Here is a 21,337-nt window from a genome sequence, read left to right on the forward strand (position 1 = left end):
GGCAAGCTATCCCTAACCTAATGCCGTTGTTGATACTTATATTTTAACATTTTTTGGCTTGCAAATGACCACATGCAATTACGTGCAATACAATGTGAGAACAGTCTAATCTACTTATAATTAAAGTAACAAATTTATTTTTGTGTGTGTTGGCCTAGCGGTAGGAGGTTAATACCCAAGACTTCAGGTTTTGGGTTCGAGTCCTCCGTCGCACGGTCTTTAAAACTTCTTTATTTATTTTTGTAATTTATCAAAAAAAAAAAAGTTACACATTTATTTGGTCGCATTGTAGGAAATGTATTGATTTATTCAAGTATATTAGTTTGTAATAGAAAATTTCAACACGGTCAAATTAGTGATAAGAAAATACGACCAAATAGTGATATTCCTTTTTTTGATTTGTGGAGGCGGTAGTCAAGGGTTACTAATGATCAGCGATGGTCGAGAGTTATTAATCGTAGAGGTCTAAAAATTTTGATATGTGGAGACGATTGTGGAGATTGTACTTTTACTTTAGAATGTGTTTATAGGGAGGTTTCTCATAATATTTGATACATGTATTTTTTTATGTTATTTTATTATTATTTTGATATACATTGTATTTGTTTCCTTACATTTATTTCAATTTTTCATTGATTATTTTATGAATTTATTTTTCTTTATGTTCATGTATAAATAAATTAGGATGAATATCAGTTTATGGTCCATCGTTTGGACGTTTTCTCAAATATATTTCACCCTAAGCATATTTACAAAAGAGTAAAATTTTGAAGTAGCCAAAATGAAGTATAAAACACAATTTATGGCCACACATTGAAAAAACATAAATTTTGGCCATTTTTATTGATTTGGACGTTTTTACCCTTAATGAGGCGGACCGGGTAGGATCAGGCACGCGGGTCGCGTGCAGGGTCGGGTTAGACACTTATGGCACTATTAGTGCCATAATTGCCAAGATTTTACTTTGGTTTTATTTTGGATTTCCGTTGGCACTTATGGCACTAATAGTGTCATAAGTATTAGTGCCATAAGTGCCAACGGAAATCCAAAATAAAACCAAGTAAAATAATCATTTTGGCACTTATGACACTATTAGTGCCATAAGTGCCATACGTGCAGCACAAATACAGAAACAACAACATCATTTAAACCCTAAATGGATAATCTAAATCCTAAATGGAACATCTAAACCTCAAATGGATAATCCCCTAAATGGAATATCTAAACCCTAGGGGGAAGTGTGCACTTATGGCACTTATGGCACTAATAGTGCCATACGTGCAGCACACAGATCAGATCAGATCTGCCATGTCTGAAATCGAAGGAGGCGGAGATCAGATCTGTCGATGGAGGAAGCGGCGCAACGATCAGATCAGATCCACCGCCGCCGCCTCATCAAACCAGATCTGCCGCCGCCGCCTCATCGTTTACTCCGACGAATTCTGCCCAGGCGGCGCGCTGGAGAGAGAGAGAGGGAGGATTCCTCCACCATCGTCGCGAGAGCTCCGATGAATTCTCCAAGCTCGGCGCCGCTGCCGCGCAGCCGTTGGAGAGAGAGAGGGAGATGAGAAAGAGAGAGGAGCCGCTGGAGCAGAGAGAGGGAGATGAGAAAGAAAGAGGAGCCGCTGGAGAGAGAGAGGGAGATGAGAAAGAGAGAGGAGAGAGAGAATGGTAGAATAGTCATGACATACAAAAAATGGCCAAAATTTATGTTTTTTCAAATGGTGGACAAAATTTGATGTTGTATGTTGAATAGGAACATTCGGCCCTATTGTTTCTTTACAAAACAATATCTATCGTTTCATTTTTTTCTTATGTGTGGCCCGCAAAAATAACCCGGCAACCGGTATTTGACGTGTCCGGCCAAGCGTCATGTTGGAAGTATACGTGGAAGAAAAAAAAAAGGAAAAAACAAAAGAAATGGAGTTTTATTCCACCATCTCTCTCCCTTCCCCGTCACACACCCCCCTCCCTCCTCTTTCTCTCTCCTTCCCTCTTCTCCCTGCTCTGCCCTGCCTCCATCTCCGGCGAGGGCCACCATCGGGAGTTACGCCGGGATTTTCCCAGCGTTCAATGATCCGAATCTGATGAACATGTACCGGAAGATCTACAAGGGGGAATTCCGATGCCCTAACTGGCTGTTGTCGAGCCTCAAGCGGCTGTTGTCGTGCCTCCTCGACAACAATCCGAACACGAGGATCACCATGGACGAGATCAAGCGCAATCCGTGGTTCGCCAACGGCTACAAAAACGTCAAGTTCCAGGAAATTGATTATTTCGAGTTCGCCGAGGATAAGAGACTGGTGGATCTGAATGCTTTCGACATAATCTCCTTCTCATCGGGGTTGGGTCTCTCCGATTTGTTCTAGGAGAAACACACATCGTTCGAAGACGTGGAGAGGCTGACGATGGAGGAGACGCCATGAAAGGTGATGGAGAAGTTGGTGGAGGCGGCGAAGTCGGGGGAGGGGCAGGTGAATCTGAGTAAGAAAGAGTGGGGTGTGGAGTTAGAGAGGCAGAATGGTAATTTCTTAGTGGGGATGGAGGTGTACCGATTGAGCGAGAGGTTTGCAGTTGTGGAGGTGAAGACAAAGAGCGGCGAATCCAGGTTGTGGAAAGACAAAATTAGGCCGCTGCTTCTGCAGGAGCCCAACCCCAATCTCAGGAGGCCATCGTTCCCAATGGACTGAAGATTGCCATGTTTTTCCCGAGATAGCCCCAAATTTTTTCGGTGATGAAACAACGAAGGATATTAAGCAGTTTCCAAGAGGGGAAGAGGTCGGCCAGCTCGAAGCCTCCGGCCATGGCGACGGCCTCCTTGAAGAGATGGTTGTGTTTTTGGCAGCCTTGGTATTTTGAGTCAGGGTAGGAGGAGGAGCAGGAGGCGCCACGGCGTGGCTCCCGATGGTGGCCCTGCCGGAGATGGAGGCGAGGCAGAAGATGAAAGGAGAGAGATAGAGAGGGGGTGCCGGGGCAGAGCAAGGGACAGAGATGGTGGAATACAAAACTCCACTTCTTTAGTTTTTTTCCTTTTTTTTTATTTCACGTGTACTTTCAGCATGGCGTTTGACCGGACACGTCAAATACCGGTTGTCGGATTATTTTTGCGGGCTACAAATAAGAAAAAAAAATGAAACGGTGGATATTGTTTTGTAAATATACTTAGAATGAGATATATTTGAGAAAAACACCCAAATGATGGGCCATAAACTGATATTTTTTTTACCTAATACATTATTAGTATCAAAACAAGCACCATACACGCACGGTTCGGTTCGAAAAGGCAAACCCGCAACACGTGGTGTTCACTGTTCAATTGAAAAAAAATTCCATGTTGAATGTTTTTATACTGTAGAATTCAAATTCTCTTTGGTATTGCGGTGTAAAGCATGCCAAGTGTACGATTATTATTCACATTTTCTGTGGATTTATTTTGCTTACCTCCTCAATGTTTCACAATTATATCAACTAGTTTGTAGTCAGTCGATTTTTAATAAGAAAATAGCATCTCTTGTCTCGCAAACATAAGGTTTTCAAACAATATTCAAAATGTTAAAATAATATTTAACCAGGACACTTAAAATGGAAAGAGATGAAAAAAGAATTGATTATAATTTTTACGATTAAGATGGTAAAAAGTGAGGAAAATAATGAATTTTCCCTATTTTCACGTGTTTTATAAAATTGATACTCTCTCCGTCCTAGTTTTTAGTATTCATCTTTTTTTTTTGGACGTCTCAAATTTTGATATTTATTTCTATTTTTAGTAAAAGTATGTGAGATCTTTGCTCCATTTCAATTATTTTTAACACTCGCATAAAAGGTGAGACTCTTATTTTACTCACTAAACACTCAACTATTTTATTAAAATTTGTGCCACTACTAAAAACTGAAATGGAGGGAGTATTTTTTTAAGATTAAAATGAAAAAAAAAAACAATTAGAGCAATTTTTTTCTTTCTTTTCATTACAACTCGACGCACACGAAATATTGAAATTAAATAATATTTTTGAATAAAAAATAAAAATATTAATAAATACAAAATGTGTTTTAAAAATAAAATAAAGCAATTCACATTAATTGCTCAATCAAATTTTAAATTTTATAATTACACATTATTATTATATATCATTGGACGTCATAATAAATAAATATTTTCATACACAAACATAATTAGGTATAAAATTTTAATGAAGAGAGAAAATAAAATATTTTAAATTTTAAATTTTTCATAATTTATTCCTTTTAAATTTATTTTTAATTAATTTTATACCATATTAAAGATCTTGTCACGAATTTAAATTTAAGATGTATATTGAATATTTTATCATTAAGCAAATTTGACGATATTTAGAAAGAAAAAAAAAATAAAAGAGAAAGAAAGAGAGAAACAGTGCAAAAATTGGTGGGAGAAAAGTTAGAAAAAACTGAGGAAAGAATTTGAGGTAAAAAATTACTCTTGTCTCATAAGAGAGTATCACTTTAAGGGATTACATGAGTTTAAAAAATATTTGGTAGATAATACTCCCTACAATCACAAAAAGGAGTCATGCTTTATCCTTTTTTTTTTTTTTTTCTGTCCACGAAATAGAGTCATATTTCACTTTTTGTACAATTATACTTGATGAGGACGGTATTCGGGATTCTCGGCTAGAGAAAAAAAAACTCGAATACTCCTTCCTCTCTCTCTCTCTCTCTCTCTCTCTTCATTTATGTAATATTGGAACGATCAGATCAGAGTGGAAAAGTCATACTGAAGTGAGTTCACCTGAAGAGATGTCCAAGATGAGCAGATCTGAGTCCCCCCAAACTAGAGCATAAAATAGTCCGACAAGAAAGTGATCTATTTTATTCCCTAGAGAGGAGATATGAGCTCACAATATCTATAGTCGAAGACAGAGCTACCCCACATGGCAAAGCTGAAAGAGTATGGACAGAAAGTACGTTTGTACTCAAAGAAAGGTGTGCACCTGCAAGTCGATTGTAATTGAATTGCAGGAAATCATGATCCCCTTTTTGCAGGGGCACTACCTCCAACTAACAATGTGTCGGCTGACGTGGAAGATGCCTTAAAGAGAAAAAAACATCTTTGCCCTTTAACTGAAAGAGATGAGAGAACCGAAGATGACGAAAATACCCTTACGCCCTAAAGATGAAAATTACTAGAATACCCATCGTAACATGCCATCTATAAATAGTACAAGTATTGAACTGGAGACTCACTTGATCTTGAATTTTTACACGATCTAATATCTTTTTCCAAAGAGTCTTTTAGGTTCACCCATCCCAATATATATATATATATATATATATATATATATATATATATATATATATATATATATATATATATACTTAATTTACATCTCCTACTTTGTCACTTTTATACTTTATTACCTACACACTTAAAACACTAATTTATAATTTCTTAATTTTCGTGTCGAAATCAAACGTGTCAAGATTCATGGGACGGAGGAAGTACTTAATTTACAATTAAATAAGATGTATGTTAAAATGCAAATATGCGGGGGGAAATTTTCTACCAAATTTTCAATTCATATATTTTCAAGTAAAGTTATTTAATTATAGGAAAAAACCCAAAAATAAAAAAGTACGTGGATAGGACATTGAAATTCGAAAGTCATTGCGGAGTTCCTCAAAAAGAAAAAAAAAAAAAAAAAAGACACTGTCGGTGGTAGTATGGGAAATAGCTGAAACCACGAGGACTAAAATATAAAACAAACTCGATGATCCGACAAGTATCAGATTATGACGTCATCGCGTACTAAATAACGAATTATGACTCGCCAGCGTATCTTTGATTTTCTTTATTTTATGATTTTTTTTCCATTCATTCATATAAAAACCGACTGCGTCTCGGCTCCGGCCCCTACTTCACAAATCACAACTTCTCGAATTCTCCAACTCGCCAACTTCTACGTAACTCTGCTCACCAAATAGGTAATCATTTTCCCTTTTTTTTTTTTTTATATATAATATGAAAATTTTCCAATTTCCCCCGTATTTTCACAAGTTACACTCCACATGATTCTGATTTAATTTTCGTGGTTTTAGAAGAGGATTTATTTTTTCCATCCGTTAAATCTCAGTTTAGTTTCTCCTGTAATCTCGGGAATCCGGAGGATCGGACCTCTTTAGCTGAACTTGCTGTGTTTTCTGTAGTTTCTTTTTGTTTTCGTGTATTTCTATTCATGCTCGTGATTTTGTGTTTGTACCCAACCAAACTAAATGATATTGATATCTCGTGGTTTTTTTAAAAAAATTATTAATGATTATTTCTTCTTTACCTGTAGACTGTAGTAGTTTTTTGTTCTGTTTTTTTTTTTTTAAATTATTTAATAACCGAAACATAGTTCTTACGGAATTCTTCAGTATTTATCACCTGGATTTTGTCGCGTGAATATATGATATGAACGATTTTATGATTTGAGGACTTTACTGTGGGCTTCTATCGTAATAAGCTCAATTTTGTTTTCCTATTTCGTCGTATGAAATTTGTTTAGACCTTGAGAAGCTGAATTAGATATCCATCTCATGTTTTTTGACAGTGCAGTTTCCTTGATCATTTGAAGGAGAATGGGGCGTTCTAGTCGAACAATTTACGTTGGTAATCTTCCTGGGGACATTAGGGAGAGTGAGATTGAAGACTTATTTTACAAGGTTTGATACTTTTGCTTCATTAATTCTGTACTTTTAATTTTTTGAAGAAGTTACGGAGCTCATACAGTATGCTTAATGGTGTCAGTATTTGATCTAACTGTGGTTGGATGGTTTAAAATAAGCATGTTTCCAAATTTCATGATCGTCTATCTAGTCCTTGAATTAGGCGAAGTTGGTTAAGTATTATCTGAATTCTAATTTGCTGTCTTGTGGTTCTTTCATGGCAGTATGGGCGTGTAGTTGACATTGATTTGAAAACACCTTCAAGATCACCTGCTTATGCTTTTGTTGAGGTGAGCAATCTTTTGAAACTTTTAATTGATAGATTTCATTATTGTGAGGTCTCGCGGCACAAGTGTTTCAAAGGAGTTGACGAATTTTCTTGAGATTATGACCATGCAATGCTCACATAATTTGATTTTTGTGATGCTCTGTTTGTTCTGAATTGTGTCCTTGTGCATTTTGTTATAGTTCAAAGACTCGCATGATGCTGAAGATGCCATTTATGGCCGAGATGGCTATAATTTTGATGGTTACCGGTTAAGAGTAAGTAGGAAGCTCTATTAGTTTGGTTATTATAATAAGTTATTATGATATCTTGTCATATCTGCTTATCTTCTGTCTTAATGTAGGTTGAACCTGCATATGAAGAGAGAGGATCGTTATCCTATAGTGAAGGTGGTCGTCGTGGAGCTTCAAGACGTTCTGACTACAAGGGTAACAAGTTGTTTGTGTGAATCTTATATTCTTTGGAACTGCAATTAGTTTGAGAATTAATTGCTAAGAAAATAGAATATTGTTTCTTGACTAGCAAGTATTGACAAGCAATGTTTTGGCAACTTCACTCGTTACTTTGTGCATTATGTAATAAACAAAACTTGTTGATGATGTGCATGGTTATGGATACAAAATTTTCAGTTGTTCCCAAATTTTTGTTTAATCTATTATGTGATACTTACTTTTTGAAAATGCTGATATGTGTTTCCATGGGTTGATAGGACGGTCAAGTAGCACTATTTATGTGGGTAATCTTCCTGGAGATGTTCGTGAGAGTGAAGTTGAAGATTTATTTGACAAGGTTTGTAACTTCATTTAAATAATTCACTTGGCAAAGTCCTGTTAAATTGTTCAGTAACATTCTTATACTCCCTCTATCCCGATTATCTTAGAGACCTGTTTTTTTGGGCACGGGAATTAAGAAAGTAGTGCTTTGTGTGTAGGTGAAAAAGTGAAAATGTGAATAAAAAGTAAAACTTTTGCCAAATAAGGAAATGTCTCAAGATAGGTGGGACGCCCAAAATAGAAATTGTCTCAAGATAGGTGAGACGGAGGGAGTAATAGTTTCGAGTTACTAGTTGTTGCAATTAAAGCTAGGCAGTTTGAGTATATGTTGCTTTTTTCTCATTTTGCCTTATTTTATTATATGGGCCTTGCTAGGTAATTTCCACAGGGTCATAGTGTCTCTGATCAAGCAGAAGCATAGTCTCTGGAATCTAATGTTTGTTCTATTATTATAGGAACTGTCGGCATTCAAATGAAATAAGATACCCAATTCACACTTAGTTTGGCCTCTAGTAGGTTGCTAATTTCAGATGAACTTGGAAATATTCAGAAATACTTTGCGCATTGTTTGTCTGATCATATTTGATCACAAGTTTTAATCTTTGTTTATTTGTTCGCAAATAAATGTTGCATGTCTATTTTTCAATACTTTTTAAGATTTTTTTATGCTGTAAACACCATTGGATATCTTGTTCCGAAATCAGTCAAATCATTTTTTTAAAGGTCGAGGTTTGGACTTTGCAGTCAGTAACTTATGGAGCAAGTATGGACTTTCGTTAACTTGCTAGTTATTTCTCATTGTCATCACTTTTTTTCTCATGGCAGTATGGACCTATAGTTGATATTGATTTGAAGACCCCTCCAAGACCGCCTATTTATGCTTTTGTTGAGGTGAGCAGTCTTTGAGGCAGTGAATTATTATTTAATTCAGTTAAGTGCCTGCACACGTAATGGAACAAAAATTTCCAATGTGGTAGGCAGATTGCACCAATCCATCATGCAATGGCGGAAAAGATTAATTTTATTATAATTCAGTTTGCACTTTCAATTATCTCATGAAATTCTACCTCTATCGTTTTTCAGTTTGAAGATCCTCGTGATGCTGATGATGCCATCCGTGGACGGGATGGCTACAGTTTTGATGGCCATCGATTACGGGTATGCTGTGTGCTGTGTGCTCTTCTTTGTAGTAAGTTATGTCACTAATATATTGCGGTCATTGTTTTTCTTATTTAGGTTGAACTTGCACATGGTGGGAGAGGTTCATCATCGAAGGATCGTTACAGCAGTTACAGCAATGGAAGTAGTCGTGGTGGACTTTCAAAGCATTCTGACTATAGGGGTGTGTTTTTATGAGTCTTATATGGTCTTGTTACCATATTTTGTCTGTTCATGTTATTGAAATCTTTTGATGACGTTTTGAGATTTAAATTTTGCAGTCTTGGTGACTGGACTCCCTTATTCTGCTTCATGGCAAGACTTGAAGGTGAAATTTCCGTTGGCATTTCTGTGTGAGCTTGAGAGAGACAAATGACGGAAGGAGAGGTTTTCTTGTCTCCATTTTATCGCTCCAAGTTTCTGGCCGTTTTATTAATATTTGTATGATTGCTGTTGCAGGATCACATGCGGCAAGCTGGGGATGTATGCTTTTCTGAAGTTTATCGTGACCGTGGTGGTAAGTGTATTAATATTTGTAGGGTTAAGGTACAGATACCCCCCTAAACATGACCCCCCTAGAACGTATACCCCCCATTCTCCAACTTGGTACAAATTGCCCCCCAAACTCGACGGAAAGTATACAACTAACCCCAGCCCACAGACGGACGTTAGACGCCGTCCATGGGGGCAGAGCAGAGCTGCGCTGGGCAGCGCATAGTGGCAGAGCTGCGCTGGGCAGCGCATAGTGGCAGAGCTGCGCTGGGCAGCGCATAGTGGCAGAGCTGCGCTGGGCAGCGCATAGGAGCATAGCTGCGCTGGGCAGCACATGGGGGCAGAGCAGAGCTGTGCTGGGCAGAGCATGGGGGCAGAGCAGAACTGCGCTGGGCAGCGCATGGTGGCAGAGCAGAGCTGCGCCGGGCAGGACATAGGGGCAGAGCTGCGCCGGGCAGCGCATGGGGGCAGAGCAGAGCTGCGCTGGGCAGCGCATGGGGGCAGAGCAGAGCTGCGCTGGGCAGCGCATAGTGGCAAAGCAGAGCTGCGCCGGGCAGCACATAGGGGCAGAGTTGCGCTGCGCCGGGCAGCGCATAGGAGCAGAGCTGCGCTTCTGCTCTGCCCCCATTGACGGCGTCTAACATCCGTCTGTGGGCTGGGGTTAGTTGTATACTTTCCGTTGAGTTTGGGGGGCAATTTGTACCAAGTTGGAGAATGGGGAGGTATACGTTCTAGGGGGGGTCATGTTTAGGAGGGTATCTGTACCTTAACCCATATTTGTATGTTTTGTTATAAGTAATGTCTACTTTGAGCTTTGAGATATGTTAATAGATGGTGTCAGATGCTGATTGTTGAAATTCCTTTTATTTCAGGCATGCGGGGGATTGTTGACTACACAAATTATGATGACATGAAATATGCAGTAAGCTCACTTAATTGGCTTATGAAGCTAATTAGTTATTACCTGTCCACAATCATGTTTATTCTTCTGACTTTTAAGGACTCTGGTTGGGAATAACTTGGGTGTATATGCAGATAAGAAAGCTTGATGATTCTCTTTTCAAGAACCAGTTTTCTCGGGCTTATATAAGGGTATGTAGAATTTGATTATAAATTCAAAACTATTAATGTCTATGGTTCTTAAAGCACCCGCAATCTCCAGGTGGAGGAGTATGATGGTAGACGTAGTTATTCAAGGAGCCCTAGTAGGAGTGTTTACTCAAGAAGCAGAAGTCCCAGCCACAGCTACAGTGCCAGGAGTAGAAGGTATACTAAACTCTTTTTGTAATACACATAATGGTGAAAATTTTAAATACACGTTCTGGATTATAGACGTTAGTTTTTTGGTCACTTTTGGTGGTCGAAATCCAAGATATCCCTACTTAAAAAAGTAATATTTATTTTAGACGTTAGTTTTTTGGTCACTTTTGGTGGTCGAAATCCAAGATATCCCTACTTAAAAAAGTAATATTTATTTTACTTTCCTTTTTTCAAGAAGTTAGTATAATTTATACCTTTTGCTTCATTTTGTGGCGGTTGATTGTGTTGGAAGGGGTGGGTGGGGGGACTGGCTGGTGTGGGCTGGACAGGTCAATTTAAGCAGCTAACCGGGCCAGCAGGTAAAACGCAAGGCAGTATCTTAATAAGTATGACTTGGGTTTTTATGGAGGTGCCTATAAAACTTATGTTTTTATCCAAAATGGCCACTTTTATAAATTAACTCAAAACATTTTTCCATTTTGTCAAACTTATCCCCAAATGTATTCTGCAGTGTTTCTTCTAGTGTCAGACATCTAACTTCATCTAGGTCCCCTTCTAGGTCTTCTGCTTCTGTTTCAAGATCTGTGTCCCCACCTCCCTCAGCATCAAGGTATGTTTATTTTGGTCCCTGATTACTCTAATGCCACTGTTCCTTGAAAACTCTGCAGAGTTTGTTCTTACATAAAAGCATGCTGTTTATTTTGCGTGAAATATATATTTACATGCTATCTCAAGATTCAGTTTCTAATTACACTTGAACCAACTTTTTCATCATCTCGATTGTGATTACACTAAGGATATATCTCGCTAGGTTCTAGAAAATACTCTTCAGAAGTATATAGGAAATAATGATAAGGCAGCGGATGTCCCAGTGCAGTAGGACGTCAGTTTAGTGTGTGATGTATGGCATCATGTTTAGACTATATCACGTGTTTCTTGTTTATCGATTACTCTTCCATCCCCCACTTTTCCATCCTGAAATAATAAGACTTTACAAAGGGATATTTGAAACAGGAGAACATTCTTAAACTCATCTAGAGTTTTGCTTTGACCTCCTTGTCCTTATTTCTCTGCTTTCTTTCTAAGATTCACTTTGTTCTCTTGGAGCTCCTTACACTTCTCTTACACCTAAAGGAGGACACCCCTTAGTGTCTTAATCTTTCTGGAAACCCAGTTGTTCTCAATCTTTAATACCACTACTACTCTTTTCTATCGGAGCTTCTTACACTTCTTTACGCCTAAAGTGTGTTTCAATTTGGAAGCCCAGTTGCCGAGAAAAATGTGCTAAAGAAAAAATGTCATAGTGACATGTTGAGAAGCTAACAGCGTGGGATTTTCTTCAGTTGCTTTCAAACTTTTGTTTGTAGCTCGGACAATTTCTTTTTGATTCGTTGTATCTTTGAAACACTTCTCATTGTGCTCCAATAATGTTATATGTGGAGGATGGACCTGTTGAAAGGGAAGCATTAAGGTTACAATACCACCATCATGAGATTTCCCCTTTATTTTCTCTCTAGATTTGGATTTGCGTCGTGGTCTGGGGATTGCATGCTAGGAACTTGATGCTATGCAATGCTCAAATTCACGCGCTCAAATCTTTCTGGCGGTCAATGAGCACCTGCAGCGAAATGAGATGGTAAATTTCATTCTGGTATGCTCTGTGTGGCCAAAGCCTTTAATAACACTATATAAATCCTAATTATGACGCAGATAATATTAGTTTATCAAATAAATGGAGCTTGAAATATTAGTCAAAGGCTAGCTGTTATGGAGTTGTGCAAAATTGTACAGATTATAAGAGTATTCTCCAGTTTCCCTAGCAAGTATAAAATAGTTTGTATATTATTGTGTTATATTTCATATAGCTGAGATGAAAATGTGCTCGTGATGTATTGCGTGCGGACATATAACCTCGCCGGAAAACCCAATAAATATTGTTGCTCACAGTTGATTCTTTAACCTGAATTTGTGCAGATACCGATCAAGGTCTAGGACTCCAACATCATCTGTAAGTTGCGCGTATATATTTGTGTGTCTATATATATATATCAGTTATCAATCATATGAAACTTTGTGTACAATCTTATCTATGGAATTGCACAGCCGCCTGAACGCAGACGTGGCAGTGAGAGTCCAGTGCCAAGTCGCAGCAGAAGCAGATCCATATCGCGTTCACCATCTGTATGTCCACGACACAATTCTCAATTTCGACATGTGAAATGCGCTGTAACTTATTTGCACACTCTCTAAATTTCGTCGTGGTTGGCAGGAGCTATCTGAGTGAAGCAAACAACCAGATTGAAGACGCTGCTGCAGTGGAAACAGAATTCGTGACGAGCAGTGGAAAATATTTAATGATAATTTCAAAGCAAGGAGTAGATCCAGGGAGCTGCTATATTAGTGAATTTATGTTGATGCACAGTATTATGTATTGCTAATTTAACTGTGATGCGATTTTTTTAATTTTGCTTCCCATCAGATGTTTCGTACTGGAAATGCTGCTTGTGTGTTTAGAAGCTCTTCGCTATCTGATATTAAAACTTATAGGGTGTGAATTCCCTTGCTAGATAACTTGAGATGAGAATTCGAGTACTATCAAACCCTGATTAGTTATGCCTGAGCTTGATCGATAACCTATCCAACAAATTTCAATCGGAGTTTGATATCTCATCGATCTTGAGGCTTTACGTATAGCGTATTAAAATTGTGGGGTTCTGCAAAAGTAGCAGACATAATTGTCTTATTTTCAGGTCACAGGTTGTGTTAACTTGGTAGAGGTTTTATGTGTGTTGTCTAGGACAAAGATTCACACAAATGATAATAATAATCCAACAAAGAATATTTAGAATCCCTTGAAAATGTCAAATTTAGATTTAAAGAAAAAATAATAAGGGGGGCAGCCTTGGAGAAGGCCACCAGCGAACCTCTTTACTTCAAACAAGTGATCTTATTCCCCCAAGAGGGCATACAAACAAGAGGAAGCCAAAGTCCATCACACAAGCTGGTGGCGAATGAAAGCGATAATTTCAATGCCACAATAGTTTCAGGGCTGCCGTGCTTGGCAGATTTCCAACCATTATAGATCGTTGCACAAACATATATTAACTGGTTTCGGTCATGATGGTCACAGTTTTTTTGTTACCAGAACACAATAACGTACCTATGACCGATTTTGAGATGGCATCCTCTCGGATCCATGCCTCTGGCGGAAACCGCTGGGTCTGATTCCGGTCTCAGATGCAGGAGCTGGTGGGTGGAAAGGCCCCCATATTGAATCTCTATCGACCTGGCTCGAGGGAAACGAAGGTTGGTGTTCCCGCTCCCAACCATGGAAAGGATCACGATGGGGATTCTCCATTTCATGGAAGGTTCTTCCGGAAGAGCTTGAGGAGAAGAAGTAAAAACCACTGGGCTGGTCAGATGACGAGGCAATCGGGGCAGCTTGAGCTAAACCCCTATGACTGCTGGATCTTCGTCCAGTGGGTAAAACAGGGTTGCGTGCCGATGGGTTACTACTAGAGTGCTGGAAGTATGCTTGAAGAGATGGACGGTCACGGGTCCGAGCAACAGTTCCAGGGTATGGTGGAAGGACAGAGGAGGTTGCCGAGCTGGGAGCTCTGCTGGCAGAACTGTAACACAAAAGGGCCAAAATTATATAACTCCAGACTCAATAGCTCCCCAGAATCCCATGTTTCAACAATATAAATTATGTTGACGTTATATAAACCCAATTTTTCTGGCCACTATCCAATATTTACTCATTCTGGTACACTGTAGAATTCCATTCTTTGTGCAAGAGAATAATCCATCTTGAAGCCTAAAACTGAGGTGAAAAGATTTTATCAGAATTTCAGGTAAAACAACATACTGACCTGTGACCAAGAATGAAGGGGGGATGCATTCCAGCTCTTGGGATATCAGAGCTATTCCTTGCTGTTCTCTGCGCCATTGGTGTAATCAGGGGTTGGTCTGCTCCACCAATCCGGTTACTTGGAGCAAATTGAGAAGAATGGTCCCAATTGTGATAGTGCACGTCCATCGAAGGAAACGCGTATGAATTGGGAACTTCACTAGGGACTGATGGGCCAGTCCAATGGTTACTATAATTAGATCCGTCTGAAACACTAGTACTTGATGTTGTAGAAGATGGATGTATTGGCCCAAAATAAGCAATATATGGACAAGGATGAGTTGTGGATGAAACAGGCGTATGTTCAGCAAAGACAGCATGATGTCCAAGAAGATCATGATCTATCAGATAGCAAATACAATTATTATAAACTTGATCTAAGCCTTAGCAGAAAAGTAGAGACATGAAATCTTACATGTGCTTGATGAAAACTCTCCTTCACTGCAAAAGGAACGTATCATTAACTCAACAACCAGACAAATCAGCATATAATAGAAAAAATAAACAAGGAGATCAATAAGTAAATAACTAATAAATATATGACATAATAAAAGCCCACACTCTCTTAGACTCTTACATCTGTTAAGGCAAGTCAAACAATATACAACGCCAAGCACCTGAGAGAGTGCTGTCCAAACAAATTGTAGATATTAAAAATGAAAAACTAAAGGCATCCAGATTACAATTTTGCATATGCAGCATCTTATGAAGCAACATCTGCAAAGCCCATAAGACTTAATAACTAAGGTGGATTCCTCCAAAATGCTACAAACATTGTCAGAAGTCAGTTATCAGAGTCTTACAGACCAAAGGGGACTCCTGTTTTGCTACGGAGGAAGCCAAATGCTAAAGATTCATATGTAACACATTTTAAGCAGATTGCACTTAAACGAAAGAACGGGCCAGATCGTAATGTACATCACTGTGATGAGCACAGACCTGAAAACATTATTCAGTGAACCAGAAACTCTTTTCAGCTATGAGATCTAAACAAGGCTTCACAAAACAAATTTTTTATTCCAGTCTCTAATTAAACTCCCACCAAGCTAAGCTTCCACATCACAAAGTTTAGGTTGCTGAGCTAGACAAAACTACAGAAACTAAAAATTGACAGCTCCCAGCCCCTAGACCTCTGATACTTTGTAGATGTCCACCAATTAACAAGGCTTTATAAACCTGGACTTGTACAAAAGACCTAGAATATTTGGTCGCTGTCTCTCAGAGGGAATGTAGAGGTAAGTGAGTTTTAGGTAAAGCTAGTTGATCTGAGTTACCAGCGGGCTATGTGATAGATTGTCCACTGATGCAAAAGTCTCCATAGGCAGCTACCTGGAAACCAAGCTGCCAACAGCCTCTAGGCCGAAGCAAAAGGCATCAGATGACAATAATCGAAAGGTTCTCTGAAACACCATTTGAGGCCTGTAAATCATCGCTAGGCACTCCTTACGATGCCATTGTAATATTTTGCTATATTAAATGTGGCTGTAAACAATTGTAAGTCATCCTAAAATTAATCCAAGATTACCTTTGTGTCTTTGAGAAAGTTTCTGCAAACTACAATTGAAAATGTCACATATAGAGAAATACATAAAAATAAATAAATATATATATACATATATATATATATGTGTGTGTGTGTGTGTGTGCCAAATTTGTGCATGGGGAATTTCCAAACATTATGGATGGCTAATGACATATTAGCTTTTTGGTAATTAACACTCTCAGCATCTATAAGCTAAATTGTGAGAATATCACATTTGTTCAAATATATTTCACTTACACAATCTATATGTCGGAAAAGAAACTAAGCTAACTAATGTTTTCATTTAATACAATGTCAAAAATTATACATAAGGTAAGATAAAAGCTTACTCAAAAGATGAAGGGAGCCTTGTTAACCCACTGAACGGACACCAATGAACTCCAAATGACTGCAATAGTAATTTTGAAGAAAGTATTCAGAAAAAATTCTCAACATATGTATGAAGCTTATCTACACATACGATCAGCATGAAGACATAATATTGAAGTCAACCATGATTGGCCTGTAAAGTTAATTCAAAATTTAAGATCCCCAAAAATCAGGCAATTCATATTTAGTACAATGGTGTATATACAATCTGATACAGCCACGAGGGAAAAAACTGGTTTTCTCAACTGAAATCATTCCCTGACTTCATGAACTATCAGTCATAGAAAGATCGTTCCAGAACATTACTGTTAAGTACATGATAGGTTGACAAAAGGAGAGTAGAAGGCAGTGGGGAAAGAATAGACATTCTGTTCATCAATAGCAAAAACACAATGACCAAAATTTCACAGAAGTTTTTGGGATGTCAATTAATTAATGTCTAGAGGGAGAAACAATTACTAAATAATAGATGGTAAGCCAAACTTGATGGAGTTCATCTGAAAAGCTTACATGTACAACCATATGATGGTTCACATTGATACCTCTAGGTAAGGATAAGCTCATGCTACTCTATGCAGCTGAAACAGCCATATGATGCTGCAGACAAGTGTTCTCTCTCTAAACATCAACTAGTTCATAGCAAAGAATCCAGAATGAGACAAACTTTGCTCCAAATATGTCCTGCAGTGTTCCTGACTATTTTTCCCACTGTTTCCTCACATTACTCACCTCAAGCAACCCAGATCCCACACATATATCTCATACTCATGTCATGTATAAGTTGGTGATCTTAGGTAAACCAATGCTATTTGTGATAGATAAGAAATAGTTTGTATAAAGAGGTAAATATGCTGATAGGAAGAAACTCAAAAGTGGAAAAACAAATATGAGACTAAGCTAAAAGAAAGCCCAAATGGTTAGACAATAGCCAATTAAGACAAATTCACATAATTGTTCAGAAGGAAGCGGTTCTCTAAAATGAGCATTGGTAGCTTTGAAGTGAATGAACATAGGCTTGTTGGCAAAGAGCGGGAAACATAACATACTTCCACAATATGATAATCTTCGATGATTGAACTTCTAGCCCCCACAATTTCAATACAGATTTTCAAGCAAAGGAACCTTAATACGGTCACAAATTGCACATATGTTTATGAACCCTGGAAGAGAATGCGACAGATAGAGATGTGTGGAGAAATGCTGGATAAGACAAAATTTTCAAAAGAACAACAAACAAGAATATATATGATGCAACATTAATGTAAAAGCACATTACATATGATCGCCCTTACTCAAAATGAATAACATTTAAGATGACATCTAAAAGAGGATCAGGGTGCAAAAAAAAAAAAAACATAACATGGAATGCTTTAAACATGCTCTTTAGAAACATATACTACAAGTACTGTTGAAGACAAAAGTTAGATGACAGCAGAAGATAATATCATGAAATAACAGTTAAATCTAGAGAATTACCATTTCAGAATAACTTAAATCATAGAGATCCTCGTCATGGGTCCAGTCATCCATGCTAAACTCAGGTAGTGGACGACTACCATTTGCATATAGCCATTGTCCTTTCTCAATTTTCCGACAGTTGGGGCACTGCATAGCTCCCTTGATATTGAATGCTGAACCAATGCAATCTGTATTTTTTTCATGCAACAACATATAGAGTAAGAAACATAACATAGTTTCTCAATCATCTCACCGACAAAAAAAGGTTGGGATGAGTAATAACTTAAAAGCAGAGCAGCATAAGAGCAATGTATCAGGTCTAACATAAATATCTCCATAAGGAAAATATTTTCATAATCAGATTAATTTATTAAATGATTATAGCTAACTCAAGCTTTGAAACAGAAGCCGAGACAGATAGATTACCGTCAAGCTACATCAAAAGTTGGTAAAACAACGGTTTAAAAGAAATAATTATGTAGATAGTATAATGATAGCAAAAACCAAAAAAGGCATGCATGTGCATACTAGCTAAAGTCATCCATTACTAGAAACCTATCACAGCACACTTTGGGTTTTGGTCATTACTAATTCATTAAAAAGGTATTGTTCAGACAAGTAACACGGTATATCTTCAGCACCTGGCAATTAGGTAGGGGCTTCACTGGTCAACAGAAAAAAAGTTCGGTCGCCAAATATCAACGCTTCAATTAACAAAAGTTTTCTGTGTATAGGTTAGCAGAAACAATCTCCCTATATTATTTTTGCTTATTGCCCCCAAAGAATGTGGTGTAAATATGTATCCACTGCTAATCCATTTCCAACTTTTACTCACACATACATATTATAATCAGCTTGTCTGCTAGTCCTACCAATTTTACACCAGGAAAATTACATGATACTCCCTCCGTCCCTCAAACATCTTCCTCTCTTTCCATTTTGGTCCGTCCCCAAAACATCTTCCTAGCCTATTATTGGAAACAATTCCACTAACTTTTACTCTTACAATCTTAACTTTTTGTGAGACTCATTCTCCACTCTTCAAATACACAACTAACTTTTATTAAAACCAGTGCCACATTCCCTTAGGAAGATATTTGAGGGACGGAGGGAGTAATAATTAAGGCTGCAACAATTTTAGTGCATTTAGAACCCCACGACAGACTACGTCCCCAAAAAGAACTAAATTGCACGGCAACCAATCAAGAACCAACTCAGAAATTTAAAATTTCAGCATCCAAAAGTCAATTCCCCATAAGAGTTCCAGTAATTCAACTTTCCCAACCAACAACTTATTCCCAGATCCTAAAATTCAATCAACAGCAGTGTCAAATTGGGGCAAAATGATCTACCAAATATATTGATCTGGCAAACAATCCAACAACAACCCATTAAAAATTCAAGCTCCTCTCCACTCCAAGCTGAAATGGACCAATTGATAAACATTTGGTAGGTAAAATAAGCTAGATCATGAGAGTTTCCAAAACTAAATTGCAAAATTATGACTCACCTAGGTGAAATTGATGGCCGCATTGAAGCTTAGCCCAAGATCTATCTCCATTGTCGGTGACAACCTCCAAGCAAATTGAGCACGATATGGCCGCCGCTTTGCATCCTCCTCCATCTCCGTCGTCGAGAAGATCCGCATCTCCCAATCCCATAATTTAAAACGACTTCCAAAAACCCTAAATTGTTACAATCTAACCAAAAATGGGTGTCCGAATTGAATTAAAGGCCTGGAAAATTGACGTGAAAACGATTGAAGGAATTTGAGGCACAAAATGAGGGGAGCTAGGACGGGAGTTGGAGAAGTAGAGAGAAAGAGGAAAGACAGAAAAAAGTGTCAACCGGCTTTCTTTTTCTTTTCTATCAATTTTCCTAATATTTCGCGTTAGAATTAAAGATTTTCTTTTCTTACATTGTTTTGATGAGAGAGAGCATTGTTTTGGTTTGTCTTAAAAACTTAAATTTTTGTGAAGAAGTTAACCGATGTTGAAAGCAAAGGATAAGATAGGTGACGCAAGGGTCAATATTTTAAATTTAAGGAAAAAGGTGAAATAAACCTCCACATTCACCCCAAAATATTACTTTCGTCGTCCTATAAGATAATATCAGAATCAGATAACCCTATTCGTTCACGATAAATGTAGTCTTTATTATTTTTATTCATTCATAATAAATATAATTTTTTCATTTTAGAATATATACTCTTATAGTTTATCTCATTCACACACAATATTTACAAAAAATTCACCTCACAAACCATTTATTTATTCCCTAAAAAATTAATTCGATGGAATCCTTTCTACAATTTATACAAATTTCTCAATAGTTTTTTAAAACTCGTGCCTCTCATCCACACTACACTTATCATGGACAAAGGAAGTATAAAATAACATAAATTAAAAAAATGTTGATAGATAATGTGCCTGTTGGAGAGTGTCTACAAAACTCAACAATTGAAGGACTTATCTGCAAATAAGGATAAGTGAAAGGATGTAAATGTTATTCTTTATTAGTCTATAAAGAGTAGTTAGTATTATCTCAATAGTGAGGGGGTGAATATTGAGTTAGTACAGATTGAGAGAGAGCGGTTAGCATGCCATTGTTGTGAGCTTGAAACTCTCGATTGTATCTGTAATCTCAATATTCCGATAATGAAAGGATCCAGAGATCTCCTCCGTGGATGTAGCCACATTGCCGAACCACGTAAAAAAGTCTTGCGTTCTTCTTCTCCGCTTATTTCCTTTGTTCTTGTTTTCTTCGATTAATCGCTAGTTTTGTTTGGTTTATCGCGTGAGCGCTGATCACTTGCTCAACAAGTGGCGTCGTCTGTGGGAAGACGAAGATCGGCGCAGTAGATTCAAGGATGTCCACGGCAAAGATTGCGGCTGGTTGAATCGCGGCGAAGAAGATCAATCGAAGAGACCGATTGGTGAAATATGATCGGAGAGGCAGCAATTTCTGATTGAAAAGATTTCTCTAACGTAAAGAAGATGAAATTGCCACGGTGAATGGTGAGAATCGTAGGGAAGACAGAAGAAGGTTGATCTGATAGATCGATTACGGGAATCTCACGAGGAGCGAATGCAGATCGCTTTTCGTCGGTTTCGCTCGATGTTGAGAAATCAGCGCTGTTGCGGAATCGAAAATGACGATTAGGGCTGTTCGACAGCAATCAAGGTTGTTCGGCAGCGATCAGGGCTGTTCGACAGCGATCGGGGAAGAGTGGCAAGGCCAAGAAACCCCGGAGGGTTTTCAAGAAGGGCAAGAAAGGATGGTAGGGAAACATGGGCACAGATGATGAGGCTCAGGGGTGTTTCTACTACGGGAAGCTGGGCCACTGGAAGAGGGACTACATTGCTTGGAAGAAAAGCCAAGATCAGTCAAATGCCACTAAGAGG

General features: G+C 38.1%; 2 protein-coding genes across 12 annotated transcripts; one reads left to right on the forward strand and one right to left on the reverse strand.

Moving 5' to 3' along the window:
• The first annotated feature begins 5,722 nt into the window (after positions 1–5,722).
• Positions 5,723–13,253, forward strand: LOC130996870 (serine/arginine-rich splicing factor SR30-like). Of its 11 annotated transcripts, none has more exons than XM_057922143.1 (18): positions 5,723–5,961; positions 6,575–6,681; positions 6,909–6,974; positions 7,153–7,227; positions 7,314–7,398; positions 7,680–7,759; positions 8,569–8,634; positions 8,827–8,901; positions 8,980–9,085; positions 9,183–9,229; positions 9,361–9,418; positions 10,266–10,315; positions 10,429–10,485; positions 10,556–10,659; positions 11,213–11,263; positions 12,628–12,661; positions 12,757–12,834; positions 12,923–13,253. In XM_057922143.1, exons 2-18 carry the CDS (start codon positions 6,598–6,600, stop codon positions 12,935–12,937), a joined length of 1,131 nt encoding a protein of 376 aa, XP_057778126.1. In that variant the 5' UTR covers positions 5,723–5,961; positions 6,575–6,597; the 3' UTR covers positions 12,938–13,253. The 11 variants fall into 11 exon arrangements, 6 of the variants coding, with proteins under 6 accessions (XP_057778126.1, XP_057778123.1, XP_057778127.1 ...); XR_009092857.1 differs by lacking the exon at positions 12,923–13,253 and adding an exon at positions 12,171–12,289 and having other exon boundaries at positions 5,793–5,961; positions 6,570–6,681; positions 12,757–12,838; XM_057922140.1 differs by having other exon boundaries at positions 5,793–5,961; positions 6,570–6,681; positions 11,201–11,263.
• Positions 13,254–13,494: 241 nt separating this feature from the next.
• Positions 13,495–19,907, reverse strand: LOC130996869 (E3 ubiquitin-protein ligase RFI2-like). Its single transcript, XM_057922138.1, has 6 exons — positions 19,444–19,907; positions 17,952–18,121; positions 16,436–16,494; positions 14,979–15,004; positions 14,526–14,904; positions 13,495–14,282 (listed from the first exon to the last, which is right to left on the reverse strand). Exons 1-6 carry the CDS (start codon positions 19,592–19,594, stop codon positions 13,814–13,816), a joined length of 1,254 nt encoding a protein of 417 aa, XP_057778121.1. The 5' UTR covers positions 19,595–19,907; the 3' UTR covers positions 13,495–13,813.
• Positions 19,908–21,337: the final 1,430 nt, after the last annotated feature.

Source organism: Salvia miltiorrhiza, chromosome 8 (assembly GCF_028751815.1).
Source record: "Salvia miltiorrhiza cultivar Shanhuang (shh) chromosome 8, IMPLAD_Smil_shh, whole genome shotgun sequence".
Classification (NCBI taxonomy): domain Eukaryota; kingdom Viridiplantae; phylum Streptophyta; class Magnoliopsida; order Lamiales; family Lamiaceae; genus Salvia; species Salvia miltiorrhiza.

Excerpts from the sequence above, each read along its gene's own strand:
- LOC130996870 (XM_057922140.1), top strand. The coding sequence starts at position 6,598 with ATGGGGCGTTCTAGTCGAACAATTTACGTTGGTAATCTTCCTGGGGAC. Across the intron at positions 7,399-7,679 it reads AAGACGTTCTGACTACAAGG|GACGGTCAAGTAGCACTATT; the intron begins GTAACAAGTTGT and ends ATGGGTTGATAG. Across the intron at positions 12,662-12,756 it reads CTAGGACTCCAACATCATCT|CCGCCTGAACGCAGACGTGG; the intron begins GTAAGTTGCGCG and ends GGAATTGCACAG.
- LOC130996869 (XM_057922138.1), bottom strand. The coding sequence starts at position 19,594 with ATGGGATTGGGAGATGCGGATCTTCTCGACGACGGAGATGGAGGAGGA. Across the intron at positions 16,495-17,951 it reads ATTTAAGTTATTCTGAAATG|TCATTTGGAGTTCATTGGTG; the intron begins GTAATTCTCTAG and ends TTACTATTGCAG. Across the intron at positions 14,905-14,978 it reads AGAGTTTTCATCAAGCACAT|ATCATGATCTTCTTGGACAT; the intron begins GTAAGATTTCAT and ends GCTATCTGATAG.